The 22,999-nt window shown below is 39.2% G+C and overlaps 1 protein-coding gene and 1 long non-coding RNA gene across 2 annotated transcripts; both read right to left on the minus strand.

Annotated features, from left to right (window-relative positions):
* Positions 1-3,039: 3,039 nt before the first annotated feature.
* LOC145429679 (interleukin-1 beta-like) lies at positions 3,040-19,359 on the minus strand. Its single transcript, XM_080303474.1, has 6 exons — positions 19,191-19,359; positions 18,694-18,736; positions 12,585-12,771; positions 4,454-4,618; positions 3,905-4,044; positions 3,040-3,448 (listed from the first exon to the last, which is right to left on the minus strand). Exons 1-6 carry the CDS (start codon positions 19,223-19,225, stop codon positions 3,248-3,250), a joined length of 771 nt encoding a protein of 256 aa, XP_080159600.1. The 5' UTR covers positions 19,226-19,359; the 3' UTR covers positions 3,040-3,247.
* Positions 7,360-8,322, minus strand: LOC145429680 (uncharacterized). The gene is made up of 2 exons (XR_013909948.1): positions 8,182-8,322; positions 7,360-7,601 (listed from the first exon to the last, which is right to left on the minus strand). It is a non-coding gene; the product is annotated as an uncharacterized LOC145429680 (long non-coding RNA).
* Positions 19,360-22,999: the final 3,640 nt, after the last annotated feature.

Here is a 22,999-nt window from a genome sequence, read left to right on the forward strand (position 1 = left end):
AGTAACAGTAATCTAATTATCGTTTTTGCAATAGTAATCCCTTACTTTACTCGTTACTTGAAAAAAGTAATCGGATTACAGTAACGCGTTGTAACACATTTGATTTCCATGTGTGACAACTGCAAGTGTCCAGAGTGAGGACAGACTGAGGGACCCACTGCTGCACATCATCTGTGAGACTTTGCACCCCTGATGATCCACCAGGACAAACTCAGCAGTGTGTGAGGAAGAGGGGGAGGAAGAGCCAGCAGCAGCTGACAGATGGAGAGAATACAGAGACTGTTCCCTGTTTGTGAAGGACTGCTAGAAAAGTTTAAAATAACTAATTGTCTGTCCTGAATCAGTCTTATTAGTTAATGTTCAAATAATTTTATCATTCCAGTGTTCTCAGTGTGGGAGAAAGTACTCAGGGCCTTCAAGTTAAACACTATGAAAGGCAGAAACAAGTTTAATATTCAGAAACCTAAAGTATGTATAAGCAGCAGAATGGACCTAAAAATAAATGTTTGTTTCAGTTCCATGAAGCTTTGAGTATTTTAGATTAGTAGTCCTGCTATGTTTGTTGCATCATGTTGCTGTAATTGTGTATATGCTTTATATATTCTGAGGTAGGTTGATCTATAGTGTTACATCATATTCTATAAGGATGTTATGTGTTTGTGTACTTTCTGCTCAGTTTGACCCATTTAGCAGAAGTCAGCCTGTTTAAGGCTCTGATATCTATTCTGTATGACTTAAAGCAGTTATGTCACATGGTATAATTTTTTCACCTAATAAAGGAATATTTAATATATTGGTCTACTCTTCATTCTATCAGCAACAGTTATTACAGCTCGTACATTTTCTTTTTACACATATATGTATACACATTGAGCCAAATTTAGTAATGCCAACATACTAAAAGAATATTTGTCTCATATATAATACATCTATAGATACACTGTCAAAGATACTTGTCTTTGAGTGAAGATTTAAGGTGATAGGACATATAAATAAATGCAACTTGAATCTTTGACACAGAGTTCAAGCTCACTGCTGTAATAACTAATAATAATTAATATATTAACTATAATATTGGCCATATTATATTCACATTACCAAAGTGAGATGACTTTAGTCTCATGAACAACATTAGCTAATTGTTATTTACTAGCTAATCTTAAAATGACTGTTCAGCACAGAAATGAAGCCCAACAATCATGTTTTACAGTCCTCTGGTCATTAAATCACACAGAGCTCACCTAGAAACAAATGAACAAAATACGTTATCCCTCATTCATTTCTGTCAAACAAAGCTGTATGACACGTTTCCAGCGGTTGGTATCACGGTTGCTAGGCAACCTGGTCAGTGCGACCGAGGCTAGACCGTCCCATTTCACAAGCCTACAAGCCTCGCACTTCTGGCCGTAGCGATCTTCGAGTACGCGGCCCTTGAGGACCGTTAAGGCTGTGTACTTTAAGGCTGTAGACCCTGAATTGGGATACAGCCAGGAAGTTACTTTAGCAGAGCTGAAAAGTGCCATAAAAGGTTCATCCATCAGCATGACTGGTATCTGCTCCTTTGTGGAAGGAGGAACAGGATAAGCACTTGGACTGTGACATAACCAATTTACCAAATAGCCAATACCACCTCGTTAAATGTCAATTGGTCACATGGTTTGTTTGTGAAGGTGTGATTCATCCATTTGAAAAAAATCTCTGTTTCCTGTCTTTTATTTGAACACAAACTGTTTCACATTTTACAATGACTCTGATGAAGGCAGTTAGCCGAAATGCGTTGGTCACTTAATAAGGATGTTTATCATTACATTAAAATGTTGCTAGAGTCTCCGCGTCGTCTCAAGACATTTTCATCAGTCAATCAATTACACAAATATAAATTTCATAAATATCAGCACCGATTAACAATCATAATAAATGTTTTTAACAGATCAAGTGCAATAAATTTAAGATTACCAAAGGTGATCAAGTTAAATTTTAAATATGTAAAATTAGCATTCTTTATTTGAGAAATTATGAGAATGCAGTTACATGCAGTTACAAGATTTTAGACACCAAATGTAAGATATAGTGCAACAAAATACAGATAAATCATAATCAGTATATATAATTTCACAAAACCTAATTTTAAAAAAAAATTACCCTGTCAATCATATACAATGCTTTTCTTTCCTTCACTTGAGATTTACATAGTACTGAAGAAAAGGCTCCTGTAGGCATGTGTTTTGAATAAATCCTGAATAAATGCAAAAACAACATTTCTCCAAGAAATGAATGTATATGTAATTCACAGGTAATCAGATGTAGCAGTTATCACTTGGTCCTAAAGCTTACAACAGCTATGACATGAAAATGTCATAGCTGTAAGTTCACAATGCGGCATTGTTGTAAAAGCCTCATTGTAAGTTCACAATGCGGCTTTTACAACAATGCTCAAGTGAATGGATTGCTGATGAAGAGTAATTTCCCAAATTATATCCCAAGATTTGTAGGAAGATCTGTAGGTAGGAAGTACAGCAGATTAGGGTATTATTTATTGGCAGATTCCTAAAGTAGGCTCTCACAACCCATTTTCTTACCAAACAGTTAATTAATTTTACTTTTTGTTCTCAGATAATTGGATCTACCAGTTGAAACTACCCTCTTTGTTTGTTTTAATATGGTACTGAAATCCTTACACTGGTTAGAGAAGACACATTACAAGTTCTTAAAGATATATAGGCTCTTCACAAAAAGAGGTTTTAAAACAATACAAAATACAAGCTAACAAGGAGGAAATTGAAAAAATAAATATATAACAGTATTTTTTTAACCCACAACACCAGCTGATATCAGAAAAGGAAAAGCTTAACCTCTAAAGGTCTTAGTACAAAAAAACTGCAGAAGACTTAAATCAGAGCATTAATGGCTAAAAAGCCACAGCAATAGCATAAACTTAAATAAAGATAATAGCTTTTTAGAAAAAAAGAAAATATATCAGTAGTTTTAAGGAATATCCTGTTACAATTTTCTCCAACAAAGAAGGCATGTGTTTTCCAATTTTTTTTCTTTGTTTATTTTTAAGTATGTTGTAAGTAAATGTATTATAAAGTAATAGTGCTTTTGATAGGTTACACTAGGTCATAAGCTTTTCTACTTCAATAAGTACAGAACACTGCCACTACAGACTCAGGCATTACTATATAAAATTGCTTCATCTAGTGATTATGTCAAAAATTATACAGATGCGTGGGTGCTACAACATCTTTTAGTTTACTCTGAAGCTTGTAAGGCGGTTAGCAGCATCCACCTTACACAGTTCAACGGGCTGGTTTTCCTGTTGTGAAGTGCTGATGTACCAGCCGCGGAACTTGACAGACTCAAAAGTGGTTAGAGAAATTCCAGTGGTTTTCCTGTAGAAGAGAAATCGGTCCATGTCTCTGTCGGTTAAAATGTCATCATGGTATTGCTGGCAGAAAGAGATGAAAAGAATACGTTTCCCAGTCATTTTTTCATGGAAACACATTTCGTCCCAATGAAAAAGAAAAATGTTTATGGAAAGTTAAAACTGGGACTTAATCATTAGGAAAAATATCCACATTTTGCACTAAAGAGGTATGTGAGGTATGTTCAGACATAGTAAGTCAAAGTTATTGGAAAACTACTCAGAGTAAATAATTTTAAAACCAAATTTTTTATACTGTCCCCTGTATAAGTTGTAATACTAGTAGTAAAAGCCTATAAACATCAACTTAAAGTGTGACATATAAAGTAAAATATTGGACCTATTAAATCCCCATTATAATTTTCAGATAAAAATTATAGGACAGGGTAAGACGGGAGGCTGGAGGCAAGGAGAATTTGTCTATTTAATACTCTCTAAAAAGAAATAAAATGGGATTGCATCATGTGAATTTATATTTACCTCCAGAAACAGCACAACTTTATTATCTTCCATGCGGCAAGACATGTACAGGTTGTTGTTGATAGACAGGACGACAATCAGACCAGGAGAGTCACCAGGAGGGACGGAGAAAGGGATGTACCGGGACATTTTAAAATTCACTAACGTAAGGAAACAAAAAAAGTAAGAACAGGAGCTCGTGTGTAGTTGGAAGACTGAAGTTGTGCAGAATGGCCATTTGTTTTTAGTTGGTAGTGATGGACGGATGGATAACACTCTCTACCTAAAGTCCAACAGGTTAAACATACTTGCTCCAACTACAAGTCTTACATTCAAACACCTGCTTTTACTTAATGAAGTAAACACAGCTGTTCTTTATGGGGGTTAACTTTATTAGATTGTTAAAACTGATGTCACATTTCCAACCTTGAAGCTGAGGGTCATCAGATATAATATCTCTGAAATTCAGCGGAGTAGGACTATAAAGCGGCATGAACCTGAAATACTCAAGTTTAGTACCAGTACGTTAATATACCTGCTTATGTAAATGATTTTGTGTCCTGTTTGTACCTTTGCGGTGGCAATATCCCCCTTGCAGAGTGATGGCCTGCAGCTGTAACTCTCCTGACAGAACAAGATCTTTCTGAGAGTTGTCACACAGTGTCAACGCTTTCTCACTGTTGGCACGCAGGAAGTCCCTTCGTTTTATTCCTTGGGTGGGAGTCCAAACAGTTTCTAAAGAGACAGAGGAAACAAAACAAGGAAAAACAACAAAAATTTCTATTCACCTAAAGCTAGACAAACAGCAGTTTCTGTTTTTCTAAAAAAGAAAAAAAAAACAAATACACACACACACACACAGAAAAAACTAGAAAAATTTGCATTTCCTGCGAAAATGCAGTGTGGATGCTTTAAAGCTGAAGCTGTATGCAAAAACTAGCTGAAAAAGCTGAAAATTTGCAGAAATTGTAAAAACTTTGCAGAAGCAAAGGAACTTTGCTAAAATGGAATAACTTAGCAGAACTGCAATATCTTAGAGGAAACATAATACTTGGCAGAAATGCAATAGCATAGCAGAACTTAGCAGAAATATTGTAACTTACCAGAAACATGATAACTTCTCAAAAATATAAGAATTTAGGAGAAATAGTATAAGATAACAGAAAGAATATATTTAGCCAAAAATACTTAAGCATTACAGAACTATGATTTAGAAAAATAGTACAACAGAGCAGAAATACTGTGATTTACCAGAGACACTGTGATGAACTATGAATATTATAATTTTAAATCAATACTATGTTTTATCACAAATACTATAGTTTGACAGAAATACTATCATTTGGCAGAAATACTATGTTTCAGCACAAATACTCTGGTTTAGCATAAATATTATAACATAGCAGAAATACAATTATATAGCAGAAATGCTATATTTAGAAAGAAAAATATAATATAGTAGAAATAGTATGATTTAGCAGAAATACTACAATATAGCATAATAACAATGATTTAGAAGAATACTATGATTGAGCAGAATAGTAATAACTTAAGTGAAAATACTGGAAAAGAAAGAAAACTAATTGTTGTTCACCTGTGAAAAAAAAAAAAGAAATATAAATAAATTTAAAAAACAAGAAGGAATAGCCAACAGATACACACAAAATCAAATATGTATACACAAATGCACAGAGAGAGAGAGAGACACACACACGGAGGGTCTATGCCAGTCAACCAGTCTGAATATATTATATTTTTTTCCAACAATGAGATGCTGCCCTAAAGAGGGTCTCTCTCTCTCTCATGCACACACACACACACACACACACACACACACACACACACACACACACACACACACACACACACACACACACAGGGAGAGAGAAGTAAGTTTCTAGGTCAGTCAAGCAGACTGGGAGCTGCTGAATTTGAATCCACCAATCAGAGAGCCTGTGCACTTTTTCCCGCCAAAACTGGTGCACGCAGCACAGAGAGACACAGGATTTTTGCAGTCTATTTCTCATAATGACGACTCCCCTCAAACAAATGACCATAATTTCCTAACCGTAGGGGCTAGAACGGTCATTCTTAGACCGTTTTGTTCAGAAGAGATGGGGGAATCGTCAAGTGTTGACAATTTATCATTAAAATATGAATTATTAAAGATATTTGACTTCTAATGCACCATAATTGAGTAGAGCAAAGCAAAAACTGCCTTGACTTGCCCTCAAACAATGCTTTCTAACTCTAAATCTATTTGGAGTATCAATATCATTCTTTCACCGTAACAGACAGCAGGCTTTGGCGAACAATCATGGAAATTTTCAGGTCTCTGTGGAAATCCATTAAAAAGATATGGCGAGAGAAAAAAGTGGTTCATTTCCAGAGTTTGAAATCTGAAGAAATCTGAGCGAAGGACGAATTTCCTACCCTCAAACAAGTCTAACTCATTTCAGAACGGTAATAGGTGAGAAAATAATTCTTGAATTGTGAGCGTCAGGAGTGTCTGAAGATATACTGGGACAAGTCTCATGTCTTAACTTTGCTTCGTTAAGGAGATCAAGCGGTGATTTTGAACAAGTTCTCCATTGACTTTCTATGGAGAGTTTTGCGACTTTGTGTTGGTCTGAGGAGATTTGCCAAAATTCTATAAATCCCACAACAATGATAGTGACATTTTCGGAAAGCCAGCAAAAATACCTACGTTTTGATGTATAATTTGTGGAAGTTGAGTGAAAATTCAGCAAGTAGCAAGAAGTTGTTCGGACATGAAGAGAAGACTGCAAAACCTTCAGTGGCACACTGGAAGCCAAGTGCATAGCAACCATAACAACGCATGTATTTTGTGAAAAATCACAATTTTGCAACTGAAAACTTTAAGAGGCATAAAAGTAAAACGGTAAAAGATTTGAAAAAGCTGATTTATACCCGAATAGCCCAATAATTTGAGAACATTTTAAAGTTTGAATGGTTGTTCTACGTGAAAATATGAGGAAGTAGTTAAGTTTCAAAAACAAGCAAATTTTAGCAGAATATATGCTGGATATTTGTGTGGATTGAGTTCCTCTTGGAACTTCCGTACACTTTTTGGCACTTAGGCTACGTTCACACTGCAGGCGAAAGTGCATCAAATCCGATTTTTTTTGACCCTACACAGCAAATCCAGCATGTCCAAATTAACACTGTTGGATTTGATTTCAACACTATTAAAGTGTCTATATGGGTCCACACCAGAGAGTGTTAATGTAACTCTTTTTGGAGAGTTGGTACGTTAACTCTGATTTAGTGTTAAACACCAAATCTGTCTGGAGTTGATAATTTAACACTTGGTGTTAAGAGTTTATATATTAACTCTCAAAGAGTATTTTAGTTTAACTACGTTATCTTCTAATTCATTCTAAAAAGCAGGAATTTTACTGTTCTGAACTTCTAGAAATTTCTTTTGGAAATAAACATTTACTAAAAAGATGCAATGGTTTTTGAAAAACATTTATTCTGAACTGTGCACCACAATTTCAAAACATTTTCTGAAAGATGTAACAGTATACATGTTCTCACTTTCATTAGAATTTTGTTTATCAAAAGGTCTGACATGGTAAATGCAAATAACAGCATTCTCATCACTTATTTCTTCAATACAATATGCATGTCCTTCATTCATCCCTTTGTGGAACTTCAACGCACTTCTGCTCTCCCCCATATTCACAAGCATATCCTGTGCGGAGATTGAATAAAAATTAGTTGACACTAATTAATGGCATAAATAATCCAGTAAACAATTGCAGCACAGTAAAAAAAAAAAAAAGGAATCCTCTTTGAGCCATTACTTGTGTAAAGTATTTTCCCAAAAGACACAGGCAACAGGTAATACTGAACTAAATGTAAAACCTCAACCTTTTTCATTTTTACCTAAACCGTGTGCACAAAACTCTGGAGAGATCTATGCTAACGTAGAATCCAGTCAGGACGTCAGCTACTGCTGTTTGCTCGTTTTTTTTATTATGGGCGATCGTTTTCAGGCTTCAAGTAGTACCATTATACCAACATTTCACATTCTAGACATTGTTTTAGGTGTATTTGACCAAAAGTTTGACTGAAAATTCACATGCAAGCTTTTTTTCAAGGCTGTGGTATTTGCCCGCAAACAATACCTTTCAGCTAGCTAAAACAGAATATTATGCTATCAGCGAGCAACATGGCTAATGCCTTTCACACAGCTTTGTCTCAACTCCAAAGAGCCACAGAAGTAAAAGCTCATAATAATAATTGAAACAATCTTTGAAAAAATGACTTACCAAGCATGGCAAACAACTCAAATATGTAGAGCAAAATGTTCTGAAACGGCTTCACTTCAGCTTGGATTGCAGCCGTGCTGGGGGCGGAGTCTGTGAATTTACTCTGTTGGTGTCATAGCCCCTGTAGGAGTTCAGAGTTAAGAGGTCAAGAGTTAATGTTTCCATTGTAACACCTCCAGATTTGACAGAGAAACACTCATTTTTAACACTCGATTTTAACTACTATCATTTTACACCTCAGAGTTACATTAAAAGAATGTGACTCTACTTAGAGTAAAATTAACTCTACTTTTGCAAGAAGACTATTAACACCAAAACATTTAACACTTTTGAATTTGCTGTGTATGCGACCCATATCCGATCATGGTATGACAGTGTGAACGGCGCAAATCCGATATTTTCAAATCCGATCTGGGTCACTTTCGTATGTGGTACTGAATCCGATACATATCCGATGTTTCAGAAAGCGACTGCTGTTTGAACAGTCAAGTCGCATTAAATCCGCCTTTTACGTCACCGACACAAGACTGAAGCCAATTATCAGCGCCAGAGAAGCGCCCGAGAAGACATCGCGAACGCTTCCTGGCCATCCAGTGTAGATGTCAGTGAAACTGTTGGGAAGACAACGTAAACATTTTATTTGTACTGTATAATCTGCAGATTCTGACAGAAATCTGCAGCTATCCTTTGAAGCACCGCTCCTCTCTTAAACAGCAATAAGGATCATTATTAGGTTATTTACATTATTATGTAAATAACAAAATAACTTAAAGCAAAAATTGGGAAACGTGAAGTCCGAAGTCTTTATATTAAGGGCCATCAGTCAAACAATACTGTTGGCTCTGGGTCTAAACAGAGCGCGTTGTGTGTGACATCTTCTTTTGCGCATGCGGGCCGCTTTGAGCGTTCACACTAGAGCGCGTTTGCTGTCGCATTTTATTTGTAGTGTGAACGAGCAGACAAAAAAATCGGATTTGATCAAAAAATCGGAATTGAGCATTAAGACCTGCAGTGTGAACGTAGCCTTAACTACTTCCACAATTTTCAGCCGATTTTCACCTTTCAAATTTTAAACTATTCTGCTATTTCTGCTAATGATGGCTATGTCTTTTGGTATTTTTCACTATTATACTTTTTAAAATATTATGCTTAATTTGTCCCATTGAAATGAATGGGAAACTTCTGCAATTCTGCTCAAATTTGCTTGTTTTTGAAACTTAACTACTTCCTCATATTTTCACGTAGAACAACCATTCAAACTTTAAAATGTTCTCAAATTATTGGGCTATTCAGGTATAAATCAGCTTTTTCAAATCTTTTACCATTTTACTTTTATCCCTCTTAAAGTTTTGAGTTGCAAAATTGTGATTTTTCACAAAATACATGCGTTGTTATGGTTGCTATGCTCTTGGCTTCCAGTGTGCCACTGAAGGTTTTGCAGTCTTCTCTTCATGTCCGAACAACTTCTTGCTACTTGCTGAATTTTCACTCATTATACATCAAAATGTAGGTATTTTTGCTGGCTTTCAGGAAATGTCACTATCATTGTTGTGGGATTTATAGAATTTTTGCAAATCTCCTCAGACCAACACAAAGTCGCAAAACTCTCCATAGAAAGTCAATGGAGAGTTTGTTCAAAATCACCGCTTTATTTCTGTAATGAGAGGCATATTCGAATCGTCATATCTCCTTAACGAAACAAAGTTAAGACATGAGGCTTGTCCCAGTATATCTTCAGACACTCCTGACGCTCACAATTCAAGAATTTCTTTCTCACCTATTACCGTTCTGAAATGAGTTAGACTTGTTTGAGGGTAGGAAATTCGTCCTTCGCTCCGATTTCTTCAGATTTCAAACTCTGGAAATGAACCACTTTTTTCTCTCGTCATAACTTTTTGTTGGATTTCCACAGAGACCTGAAAATTTCCATGACTGTTCGCCAAAGCCTGCTGTCTCTTACGGTGAAAGAATGATATTGATACTCCAAATAGATTTAGAGTTAGAAAGTGTTGTTTGAGGGCAAGTCAAGGCAGTTTTTGCTGCGCCTCTAATCAGTTATGGTGCTTCTTGTTGTGGTCACCTGTTGTCTTCCGGTATTTCAAGCGACCTTTCCTCGATGAGCGGTAATCTGAATTGTCATACTCGAATTGTCATAAGTGTGCTGTCAGCTCATTGGTCACAAAGCAGGAGAGGGGCTGGGAATTATGTTTTCAAACAAAGCGTTAATTCCATTAAAAGTTATAGACTACTTTTGATCCTCACTGTATTACGGGACAAAGTGCGTCCTTTATTAGTTCAATACGGGACGTGTACTTTTGTTTCTAAATACGGGACGATTCCGTATTTTAAGGAACGGTTGGCAACCCTACTTCTAAGCCAACAAGTCATCCATGTCATATATCTCTAAAAATCCATATTTTAATGATAAATTGTCAACACTTGACGATTCCCCCATCTCTTCTGAACAAAACTGTGTAAGAATGACCGTTCTAGCCCCTACGGTTAGGAAATTATGGTCATTTGTTTGAGGGGAATCCTCACTATGAGAAATAGACTACAAAAATCCTGTCTCTGTGCACCTGTTTTGGCGGGGAAAAGTACACAGCCTCTCTGATTGGTGGATTCAAATTTAGCTGCTCCCAGGCTGCTTGACTGACCTAGAAACTTGCTTCTCTCGCCGTGTGTGTGTGTGTGTGTGTGTGTGTGTGTGTGTGTGTGTGTGTGTGTGTGTGTGTGTGTGTGCGAGACACACACACACACACACACACACACACACACAGAGAGAGAGAGAGAGAGAAAGCCTTTTACAGTATTCTGCAAACTTTTATGATTTTACCAGCTTTTCTAATATGGACCTCACATTCTTGTTAGCACTCCATGGCACAAATACTGTTCCCTTTAGGCTCTGTGTATGTCTGTGTGTATCAATATTTCTCCCACTTTAAAGTATTACTCCTCCATAATTGTATTTCTGTTAAATCAAAGTACTTTTACTACATCTTAGTACTTCTGCTCAATCATAGTATTTCTGCTAAATCATAGTATTTTTGCCAAATCATGGTTTTTGTGCCAAATCATAACATTTGTGTTATGTTATAGTATTACTACTAAGTGGAGGAATTTCTGTCATGTTACAGTATATGTGCTGATTACAGTATTTCTGCTAAATCATACTATTTCTACTATATTATATTTTTCTTTCTAAATATAGCATTTCTGCTATATAATTGTATTTCTGCTATGTTATAATATTTGTGCTAAACCAGAGTATTTGTGCTGAAACATAGTATTTCTGCCAAATGATAGTATTTCTGTCAAATTATAGTATTAATTTAAAATTACAATATTCATACTTCATCACAGTGTCTCTGGTAAATCACAGTATTTCTGCTATGTTGTACTTTTTTTTCTAAATCATAGTGTTTCTGTAATGTTCGAGTATTTTTGGCTAAATATATTCTTTCTGTTATCTTATACTATTTCTCCTAAATTTTTGTATTTTTGAGAAGTTATCATGTTTCTGGTAAGTTACAATATTTCTGCTAAGTTCTGCTATGCTATTGCATTTCTGCCAAGTATTATGTTTCCTCTAAGATATTGCAGTTCTGCTAAGTTATTCCATTTTAGCAAAGTTCCTTTGCTTCTGCAAAGTTTTTACAATTTCTGCAAATTTTCAGCTTTTTCAGCTAGTTTCAAGCATCCTCACAGCATTTTCGCAGGAAATGCAAATTTTTCTAGTTGCACTTTAGTTTCAATTATAAATTGATAGCTGTCATTGATGTTTGACATATTAATATAGTAAATGAGCTGCTCCAGCTTGTTCTCAGTAAAGAAAAAAATACATCAGTAATCACATCAGTATGATGTGATCAGTATGCTTAAGCCAGATACTGCTACAAAATTATTTGGCAAACAATAATGTCTGACTTATTTTAATTATTGTTCTTTTGTGAACAAGCAAATGAGGGGAAAAAACACAATGATAATAAGAGTCGTGTTAAATGATAGAATTATATTTATTAAATTGTTGCTTTTAATTTTCAGTGGGACTATGAAAATGAAGCATTTTTTGTACTATTTTTATTTAAAACGTGTTTTTGATCCAATTTTTTTAATAACAGCATTTTGTATGATAACTGTATATAGGGCAGATTTAGTAATCTCCAATTTGACCTGGTGATGGCAGCACTGTCTCATTTTTACAGTGCCTAAATATAGACATTAGTTTACTTATGTGGTTGCCCAGAATATCATGTACCCAAACAAGAGAAATACAATTAAAAGGGCTAAACAGCAGAAATTTTGTATTTCTTCACAGCAGTGTGGTAACTGTGTGGTTTTATTTTTATTATATAAGCCATAAGAGGATTTCTTTTTAACTGTATAACAATATTATTACTTACCTTTCACTACACTGTCTATGATGTTCATGACATCATCATCACTGAGCTTACTGTCACTTTGAGTAAGTGGCTTTTTCATCCTGTTTACCCCCAGCACTAAAAGAGCCACACTCTGCATGGTCCTTCTGTTGTGGGAAACCATCAGCTCCAAACCCTCATTAAGTCTGAAGATCTCACTTTCAACCTCCTGCATAATACAAAGCAGAAAAACAAGAAGTCAGACTTCTGCTGCCGCTTCTCATCCATGCCATACAAAGTTTACAGTGAGACAAAAAAAAAATGCTGCTTAGGACAAGTTACGTAACCTCAACATTGCTCCATAAAAAATGTTATTCTGTACATCTCACTTAGATATATTGTTGCCTATGTACACTTTTTTGTACACAATTTTTGTACACTCTTGCAAGTACAAAAAAATGCCCAAAAGGTTAGACACTGCCCAAAAGAATGTAAAGTTTTGCAACTCTCATAAACCAATATTTCATTTTGAGAATTAACTGAGAAAATGTACCATCTTAAGGAAAAAATATGGTCATTTTGAATTTGATGGCAGCACAATATCTCACCTTCCTTGAAAATGGATAGGAGCATATGTTGCTTTAAAACCTGTGTATACCTTTTAACACTGATGGTATCTTTGCAGATGTTCAAGTCAGTCAGGCCAATTCCATAGACATTAACATGCTCACATACCATCAGAGATGCCGGCTTTTGAAATGGGCGCTAATAAAATGCTATAATAATAATGGATTGGATTTATATAGCGCTTTTCAAGGCACCCAAAGCGCTTTACAATGCCACTATTCATTCACTCTCGCATTCACACACTGGTGGAGGCAAGCTACGGTTGTGCCCCGATCCTGGGTTTTGGCACCACTGTAATAGATCCAAGGCATACCCAACCATATTTTCATGCTTTCCAGCGTACTTTATTCACGGTCAGTAGCGGTTTTTGATAGTAGCGACACGGGCGGTTGCCTGGGGCGGCATCGTGGTGGGGGGCGGCATCACGCGCATGGGCAAAAAATTAAAATAAAAAAATTGCTCGTACTCATGCTGCCCTGACATCATGCCAGCGCATATTGGGAATGGCATAGGCACCGATCGATTTTCTATCGCCCTCCGTTTGCGAGGTGCGCCTGCTGCTTGCACAGGGAGGAGAGGGCAGGGCGGTGGGGGGATTCTCTGGCTGGCTGGAGCAGCATCTAATAACCAGCTCGCAAAATAAAACAAAATAAAAACAAACTAACGAACACTAAAACACCAGACATTATAATACAGACTTAATAATTTGCACCGATGTTTTTTCGAAATTCTATACGCGAAAAGTGAGCGCGAGAGCCCTCGGTGCGCCTGCTTGCTGCTGAAGTCAAAGTAAACTTTATTGACATCTCCGCTACATACAGTCCAGTATATAGAGAGACAAGACACTTCCGGTATGATGGCGCCTGTGTTTGGCTTTGCCGCTGCCGGCCGTGGTTTCTCTGTGCTGTTTTTTTCGGCCTTTTTGCTTTCGCTTTTTGTCACTAATGTGTTGGCTGCCCTTGTCTATGATCGCCTGACGCTATTATCCATCCGATCCTCTATGATAAGTCAAGATGCCTTATCCTCCTGCGGTATTTTCCATCCTCCGCTGCCGACACCGGTGTCTGGATCTTCGTTAGGTGTCATCAGTGGCGCCTTTCTGTGTCCGCGCAAGTCACGGAGAAGGAGAGGAAAAAGAGCAGGTGTCCAGGTAAAACTCAGACTGTTCTGGAAGCGGGGACTAACTGTGCCTGGATCTATGAGACGGCGCTACCTCAGGAGTGTTCATCCAGACTCTCCTGTTGTTTGGCCTTCCATCCCCGCGGTGAGTGGAATTTATGAACGTCGCGGATCAAACTCTCTGTTTCTTCGTCCCCTAAATCGGGCCGCTTCTGTTAATAATATGTTTTCTACTTCGCTGAGAGTGGCGCTTTTCAACGCTCGATCAATGACTAATAAAACGTTCCTGCTGAACGATTTTATTCTTTCCAAGAAACTGGACTTCTTATTTCTAACCGAAACCTGGCAGCGCGATGGTGACTTTTCATCCTTCATTGAACTCTGTCCGAGTGGGTACTCATTCATCAGCCAGCCTCGGACGTCGGGTCGAGGAGGAGGTGTCGCTGCGGTGTTTGGAAGCCGGTTTTACTGTCGCGCAGTGTTGGTCGGACATTTTTCATCCTTTGAACTACAGCTGGTTAGAATTGGAAATAAAGATCCATTTTACTGCGCTGTAGTGTATCGTCCACCTGGCCTAAACACTATGTTTTTAAAGGAGTTCAGTGACTTTTTATCCTCGACTTTGAAGCTGTCCAGACTGGTTATAGTCGGGGATTTTAATATACACGTTGATGATGACTCTGACCTCTTTGCCAGAGGTTTCCTTAGCGTCATGGATTCTTTTCATTTTACTCAGCATGTGTCTGGTCCCACACACACCAAAGGACACACCACTGGACCTTGTTTTTACTTTAGGTTTAAACATTGATTTTATTTGTACTGAGGACATTTTTATTTCGGATCATCATTGTATTCTTTTTAATCTGTCTTTTCATTTGTCCTTCTCTCCTATTCGACACCTGGTTAGCTCTCGCATCTTAACTTCCTCTAGTGCTGTTAAATTTTCCGATGCTTTTAATTTAGTTTTATCTCCCTATAATGATGTTCATTTTTTAACAAATCTTTTTAATAATCATTGTCTTTGTATTTTAGACAATGTTTGTCCTGTCAAAGTTTGACTAGCTCCGGTCTCAAAGTCGTCTCCCTGGTTAGATGACAGCATTCGCTTCTTAAAGCGTTGCTGCCGTAAGGTTGAGCGTTTATGGAGGAAAATGCGTTTGCATGTCCATCTCCTTTATCTAAAGGAACTTTTAGTCTCTTTTAACACTTTAGTTCGAGATGCGAGGGCGGCCTATTTCTCAGACTTAGTGTCTAAGGTACTATTCGACACCATTAGTGATATTGTTGCTCCTGCTCCACCTGCTGTCCCAATTTCATCAAATGAAGATTGTGAAAAATTTCTTTCTTTCTTCGTTGAAAAAGTCAGTAACGTGAGGAACAGTATCTCTCCTTCTGTGTCTCTCTTGTCTGCTCCAACTCAAGCTAGGCCTGTAATTTTAGAAAGATTTTTACCTGTGTCCTTACCTGAGCTGGTCAAGTTGGTTAATTCAATGAAAGCATCCTCCTGCTCTCTTGATATTTTACCTGGATCTTTGTTTAAAAATGTCTTTCAGTCTATTGGTCCCTGTGTGCTCACAATTATTAATACCTCACTGGTTTCTGGTCAGGTCCCTGTTTATTGTAAGAATGCTGTTATTCACCCACTGTTAAAAAAACCTAAGCTTGATGCTTCTCTTCTCAGTAGCTACAGACCGATTTCAAAATTACCGTTCATTTCTAAGATTTTAGAAAAGGTTGTGGCTAAGCAGCTTATAGCTGTTCTAGATGAATACAGCATTCTGGATAAATTCCAATCTGGCTTTCGTAGAGCTCACTCTACTGAAACTACACTTCTTAGAGTCTCCAACGACATTTTAATGAGATGTGATGCAGGAGAATGCTCCGTTCTGTTGATGTTGGACCTGACCTCCGCCTTTGATACTGTGGACCATCATATTCTGCTAGATAGGCTGAGAGACTGGGTGGGTATATCAGGGGCTGCTTTGGACTGGTTTGAATCCTATTTGCATGAACGATCCTTTTCTGTGGCTACCTCTAAGTACAGTTCCTCTTCTACTTTTCTTGCCTATGGTGTGCCACAAGGTTCAGTTTTGGGGCCTTTATTGTTCTTACTGTATTTACTTCCTCTTCAACACTTATTGAGCACTTTTAAGGACATTTCGTATCACTGCTATGCTGTGTATATATTCAGGTATATATCTCCTTTAAGCCCCATGATGTTTCCAAGCTACAAATTTTGCACAAGTGCATAGACTCCATTAGATGTTGGATGGCTGGAAACTTTCTTCAACTAAATGAGGAGAAGACTGAAGTTCTTGTTTGTGCTCCTAAAACTTTTGTACCTAGTGTTATGGAAAACTTGGGTCCACTTGCTACATTTGCAAAACCGTCTATCTGGTGTTAGTATTGACTCAGCTCTGACTTTGGATGCCCATGTAAAATCTTTGGTTCGCTCCTGTTTTTATCATTTGAGAAACATTGCTAAGCTGAGTCCCATTGTATCGCGCTCCGAATTAGAAATTGTCATTCATGCATTTGTTTCATCTCGTCTGGACTACTGTAATTCTTTGTTTACTTGTTTATGTAAAGCCTCTTTGGATCGTCTGCAAGTTGTTCAGAATGCTGCTGCAAAGCTTCTGACCAAGTCCTCCAAGTTTTCCCATGTCACATCCCTGCTGATTCAGCTGCACTGGCTCCCCGTTAAATTCAGGATCCAGTTTAAGGTTTTTACCTTGACTTTCAGGGCCCTGCATGGACAAGCACCAACATATATAAGTGAACTTTTGCATCCATACATTCCCAGCAGGTCCCTGAGGTCATGTGACCAGGGCTTGCTTGCTGCGACAAAAGGCGACAAAGCTTTTGGAACTGTGGCCCCCAGATTGTGGAACCTCCCTTTGAGCCTGAGATCTGTGGACTCAGTGGTCACTTTTAAAAAACAGCTAAAAACCCATCTTTTTAAACTTGCTTTTAGTTGATTTTTATTTTTAGGTTTTAGCTTCTGTGAAGCACTTTGTGATTTTTATCTTGAAAGGTGCTATATAAATAAAGTTTTACTTGCTTACAAGACGACGAGGCTCCAGTTACAGCAGTGCAATTAAACAAACAAGAAGAGTAAGAAAATAAATATACACTTTAGGACTATTGCCCCCGCGATAAAGGGATCAATAACAATTTAAAATTCATAATTTACAGTTTGATGATTTAAAATCTCACACACAACCCGTCGAAAGGGGAGGAGAGCCCTGCTGCTTCCAAGTAGACCACATTTCATTCATAATGTTGTAAATCCAAGCCCATTATGTATTCATGATTGGAATCCTGGGTTGTGCGAAATCCTCGAAATAAACCCTAGACAAAATGAACTAAGGTGTAGGTTTATTAGGTTATGTTGGGGTGATCCCTGAGTTGGGGGATGGGTGTTCATACTGTAGTGTAAAATTAAAACCAATGGAAGATGGACAAGAAAAGTTCAAAGCCATCATGTCTTCAGTTTAGAAAAAAGAAAAAAGAAGAGGAGGAGAAACGCGCAAAAGATACAGGTAACCAGATGTGTCATTGGATCATGGCAAGTCATGTATCCTGAAACAATCAGAATCAGAATACTTTATTAATCCCTAAGGAAATGTGGGTTGCTCCAAGAAGAAATGGTAAAAATAGTAACAGTAACAGACTAAACTCCAAACAATACATTATGTTACAGATTTTAATATTAATTAGTCATTGTCAATTGTTGATTTGTTCTATTCTCATTGTATGATGAATTATGATGGCTGTTTGGTGGCTGTTTGCATACTATGCACACTCTCTCTCTCTTCATATGTGTGTGTTTCTCTGGTGAAATTCAGTATGGTTCCGACAACAGTTTTATGTTAATGCATAATCCTTAATATGTTTTATATGTGTGTGTGTGTGTGTGTGTGTGTGTGTGTGTGTGTGTGTGTGTGTGTGTGTGTGTTTGGCGGGGGGGGGGGGGGGGGCAGAGGGAGTGTTCGCCCTGGGCGCCAAACAGGCTAGGACCGCCACTGTTCACGGTCTTTGTTTTACAGACACGGCTGCAGCTTTTTAGCTTGCAGCCGAACATACACACCAACTAAAACAACACAGTCAGGACCCAGCAAAGACTTGAATGCAGGGGAAGTGTGATGAGCTGATGCAGTTTCGGTGTATCAGCCAGATACGGTGCTACAGACCACACCCTGCCACACGTTTTTAGCCTTTGCTTCCCTTGACCCAATTTTTTTTGGAACATTTTACTGGCATCAAATTCAAAATAAGATGATATTTTTCATGAAATAGTAAAATTTGTTTAAAAACTCCATTTAAATTAAATGTTATTGAATGTATGTGTGTGTGACAGTGTAAAGACATTAGATGAAAAAGTTATGGAAGGGAAAAATCGTACCTTCATGTCAAAGCAGGCAGATTCAATTCCTTCTTCAGGTGAGCTGAAATATGAAATAAAACATTTGTAAGACACTGAATGGAATAAAAACACGTATAACTGTATATAATTATCAATATCAGCCTACATACCTATATACACAAATGTCTGTTGTAATGTGAACACCATGCTTTGTCAAGCAATGTATTTAGACACAGAATGCAAGTACAATATGATTACAGTGAGGGAATGGGAAACGAAACATGCTGCCAGACTGGAGCTGTTCCCTTTTCACAAACAATAACCCAGGATGTAACTCTATAATTGCAAATGCTTTTGGGAAACTCCACCCTTAGCTACTGGTTTGAGATCAAAAGCATAAAACATTTAGAATTTTACTTAACATATCCATAATCACGTAAAAATCACATTATGTTGTTATGATAGTTTTAGTAAAAGCATTAGCTTTTGGCTTAAATTTAAAATAAATTTAACTGAATAGAACTTCTTGTACTTACCAGTCCAGAGCTTGAGAGAGATCAAAATCACACATAGTTGCGAAGTAAATTGCTGAATTGGGATTTTTTTTTTAAGTTCTCTGTCCAGGTTTTGCGAGCGTTTTAAGTAATTAGTGTCACTTGTTGCACTGCAAGTTGAATGACAGTCCTGTGTGTGAGCAGCTTCCTTTATGCGGCTAGAGGTGGACCTTCTTTCTTTATGTCATCAGAAACCACACTGCTGCAATTTTGTTACAGGGGAAATGGAAAGAATATGCTCTCTGCCTAATGCTACTCATTTCTAGACACACAGTGAGGAGGAAAAAGTTGCATTAATTCAGGTGAAAGGTTGATGTTTTTTTCCCCATTTTACACAACTATTTAAACAAAACTAGAGGAAAAAATCCATAACTTAATGTTTGTGGGACTTTTGATGTCTACTAAAAATGTGTCTAAAAATGTGAAAAAGGGTTTCCCCCTTCCCGATTTCCTATTTTTTGTATGTTTGTCACACTTGTTTGACAAACATTGCTCATATATGTATATGTATATACATATATACATATATATATATATACACATATACATATATATACATATACATATATACATACACATATACACACACACACACATATATATATATACACACACACACATATATATATACACACACACATATATACACTCAACAAAAATATAAACGCAACACCATTGTTACTGCTCCCATTCCCCATGGGATGGACGTAGAGACCTAAAATTCATTCCAGATACACAATATAACCATCCCTCCCAAACAGTGGTCACAAATCAGTCCAAATGTGTGGTAGTGGGCACATCTGCTATATTGAGATAATCCATCCCACCTCACAGGTGTGCCACATCAAGATGCTGATCTGACATCATGAGTAGTGCACAGGTGTACCTCAGACTGCCCACAACAATTCTTTACCTGTTAAATCTAGAGTTCTGAATGAGTCCCATGAGTGTGAACAGGGTTTTTCTGACTTTGCAGCTTGTGCTGTTACGAGGGCTGCAGCTAAAAGGGATGCAGAGCCTGTAACTCAAGCAGAAGAGTGTCAGGTTGAACCAGACTTGATTGTTCCTGAACATTTGTCAGTTTCCCAGCAAGAGTTAATTCAGGCACAGCGTGCTGATGCTTCACTGACTGAGCTGTTTCACAAAGTGCAACCTAGTGATGACGCTAGAAGTGCGGCCTCTGGTTATTTTCTGCAGAAGGAGGTACTAGTCCGTAGGTGGATTCCGCAAGGGTTGGACTGTGTTGGGAGTCCAGTTGTCCAGATTGTGGTTCCAACTAAATACCGTGACGAGGTGTTGAAGTGTTCTCATGACAAATCTGGACATTTGGGTGTGACGAAGACTTATAATTACATCTTGCGCTACTTCTTTTGGCCACGTCTTAAGCGTGATGTTTCAGCTTACATTAAGACCTGCCATACTTGCCAAATTGTAGGTAAGCCAAATCAGTCTATTAAACCTGTTCCACTTTGTCCCATCCCTGCTGTGAGTAACCCATTTGAACATTTGATCATTGACTGTGTGGGCCCTCTTCCTCGATCAAAATCTGGTTCGGAGTATCTGTTAACTGTAATGTGCCAGGTTACGCGTTATCCTGCTGCATATCCGTTGCGTACCATCACAGCTAAGTCTGTGGTGAAGGCTTTGACACAGTTTATTTCTGTATTTGGCATACCGAAGATTATTCAGAGTGACCAGGGATCAAACTTTTCGTCACATCTATTTGCACAAGTTCTTAAGCTGTTGAATATTGTGCATAATAAAGCCTCTCCTTATCATCCACAGAGCCAAGGTGCTTTAGAGCGCTTCCACCAAACACTGAAGTCCTTGTTACGTGCCTATTGCACTGAAATGAGGAGTGACTGGGAGGAAGGTTTACCGTGGCTTCTGTTGGCAGCGCGTGAAGTGTGCCAGGAGAGTACTGGGTTTAGCCCAAATGACTTGGTCTTTGGCCACAAAGTTCGGGGACCGTTGACAGTGCTGTGCGATAAGTGGTTGTCAGGTGAACCACCAGTGAACTTGATAGATTATGTTAATGGTTTTCGGCACAGACTGTATGTGGCAGGTCAGTTGGCCAAACAGAACCTTGAAAAGGCTCAGCTCAAGATGAAGTATTTTTATGACCGGCATTCTGAAGAGCAGCAGTTTAGTACAGGTGACCAGGTTTTGACTTTACTGCCGATTGCAGGGTCACCGTTCCAGGCACATATATATATATATATATATATATACAGGCCCCCTTTCCGGAGTATGGGGGTGCCTACTGCGGTCAGCGGGGGAGCTGGCCCCAGGGAGGGGTCACTTGCCCCTCCCTTCCTTCCCTCCCCATCTCCAGCTGCCTCCCTCTTCCCGCTCCACCACAACCACCCACACATGCAGGGCCTTGGAGTAGGGGTATGTCACCAGGGTGCAGAGGAGGCTTACCCCCCCCCCCCCCTCCCCCCCTCTGTCCCCTTCTGGCTGCCTCTGCCTCAATTTTATCCCACAACTTAGACATTCACATTACTCACACTCTCATTACACATACATATAGGATCTTGGGGGTGGGCACGATACACGGAGTCCAAAGTACCATCAGGGTGTACACCCCACCCCTGGCATCGTTGCCCACCTCTCAATTTTAAATACACGTAGACATTGAGGGCTAGCAGGAGGGACCATGCGCTTACCTGCTGCTCTCTGGCAGGTAGCTCCAAGCCCTCCTGGGTTTTAAATGCACCTTAGAACACACATGCATCAACATTACAATGAGCGGGTGGAGGGAGGTTTGGAGTCTTCTCTCACCCCCATTCTCTGCGACCTGCTGGAGCAGGGGGGCTAGGACTAGGAGGAGGAGTTGGCCGTCCGACTGCGGTCTGGAGTGTGGAGCCTTCCTGCTGCTGCGGAGTCGGGGCGGTCTGCCTCCCCCCACCGCAGGGAAAAGGGAAACACCACCTGGGTCTGGGTGCAGTTCCCCCCTCCAGGGGCGGGGGCACCTAGACCCGGTTTGTAGAGTACGCTTGGGGAGTGTGATCGTGTGTACGTCTCTTTATGTCTGTCTCCACGTTGGTTGAGTGTGGAGTAAGTGCATATGAGAGCATGAGGGTGGGAATGGATGTTTGTATCTGTGTGTGCCTGTATGTCTGTGTCTATATGTCAGGTTGGGTGTCAGGCGCCACCTCTCTGGGGACATCTCAGGCCCTCCAAGGTTTGGAGGCCTATCTCCCCCTACCACCACTTCCCCTGCCAGTGGCGGACCCCCTCAGACATCGGTGCGTTGGTGGTTCTTTGTGTCCGGGGATGGGCGTCCAGGTACACACCGGCTCACTCCTTGGCGGCCGCTTATCGGGGCCTGGAGCCTGGGGCTCGCTCGGGCCACTTCGGAGGTGGGGTGCCCCCGGCCTCTCGGCCTGGGGCTCGGTCACTCAGGCGCAGCTGGCTGCCGGCGGAGCTCACGGGCGCGTCACTGCAACTCCCCCTGGCTTCTGCTCCGCGGCTGCTGAGTGAGCCCTCATCTGGGACTCTCGTCAGCTCTTTCCAGGACAGTGGCGCAGCTGCCCCTCTGTTGGTCTCCCTTGGTCTCTTGTGTTCTGGGGGCCTCTGGATGTCTGGAGTTTTGATCTCCTCCACACCTGCTTCACGCCCTGGAGGACGGGGCTGTGGCCCCCCCACACCCTCTAGCAGGTTATTACATGAAGGAACCTTTTAAAAAACAAAAAACAAGCGCGTCCATGCTCACAGGTGTACACACGGGTGATCACACCCACAAACTACACCCTTTTTGGCTCCTACCTCAAAGCACACTGTGTTCT

The sequence above is a fragment of the Astatotilapia calliptera genome, chromosome 7 (genome assembly GCF_964374335.1).
Source record: "Astatotilapia calliptera chromosome 7, fAstCal68.1, whole genome shotgun sequence".
NCBI classification, from domain to species: Eukaryota; Metazoa; Chordata; class Actinopteri; order Cichliformes; family Cichlidae; genus Astatotilapia; species Astatotilapia calliptera.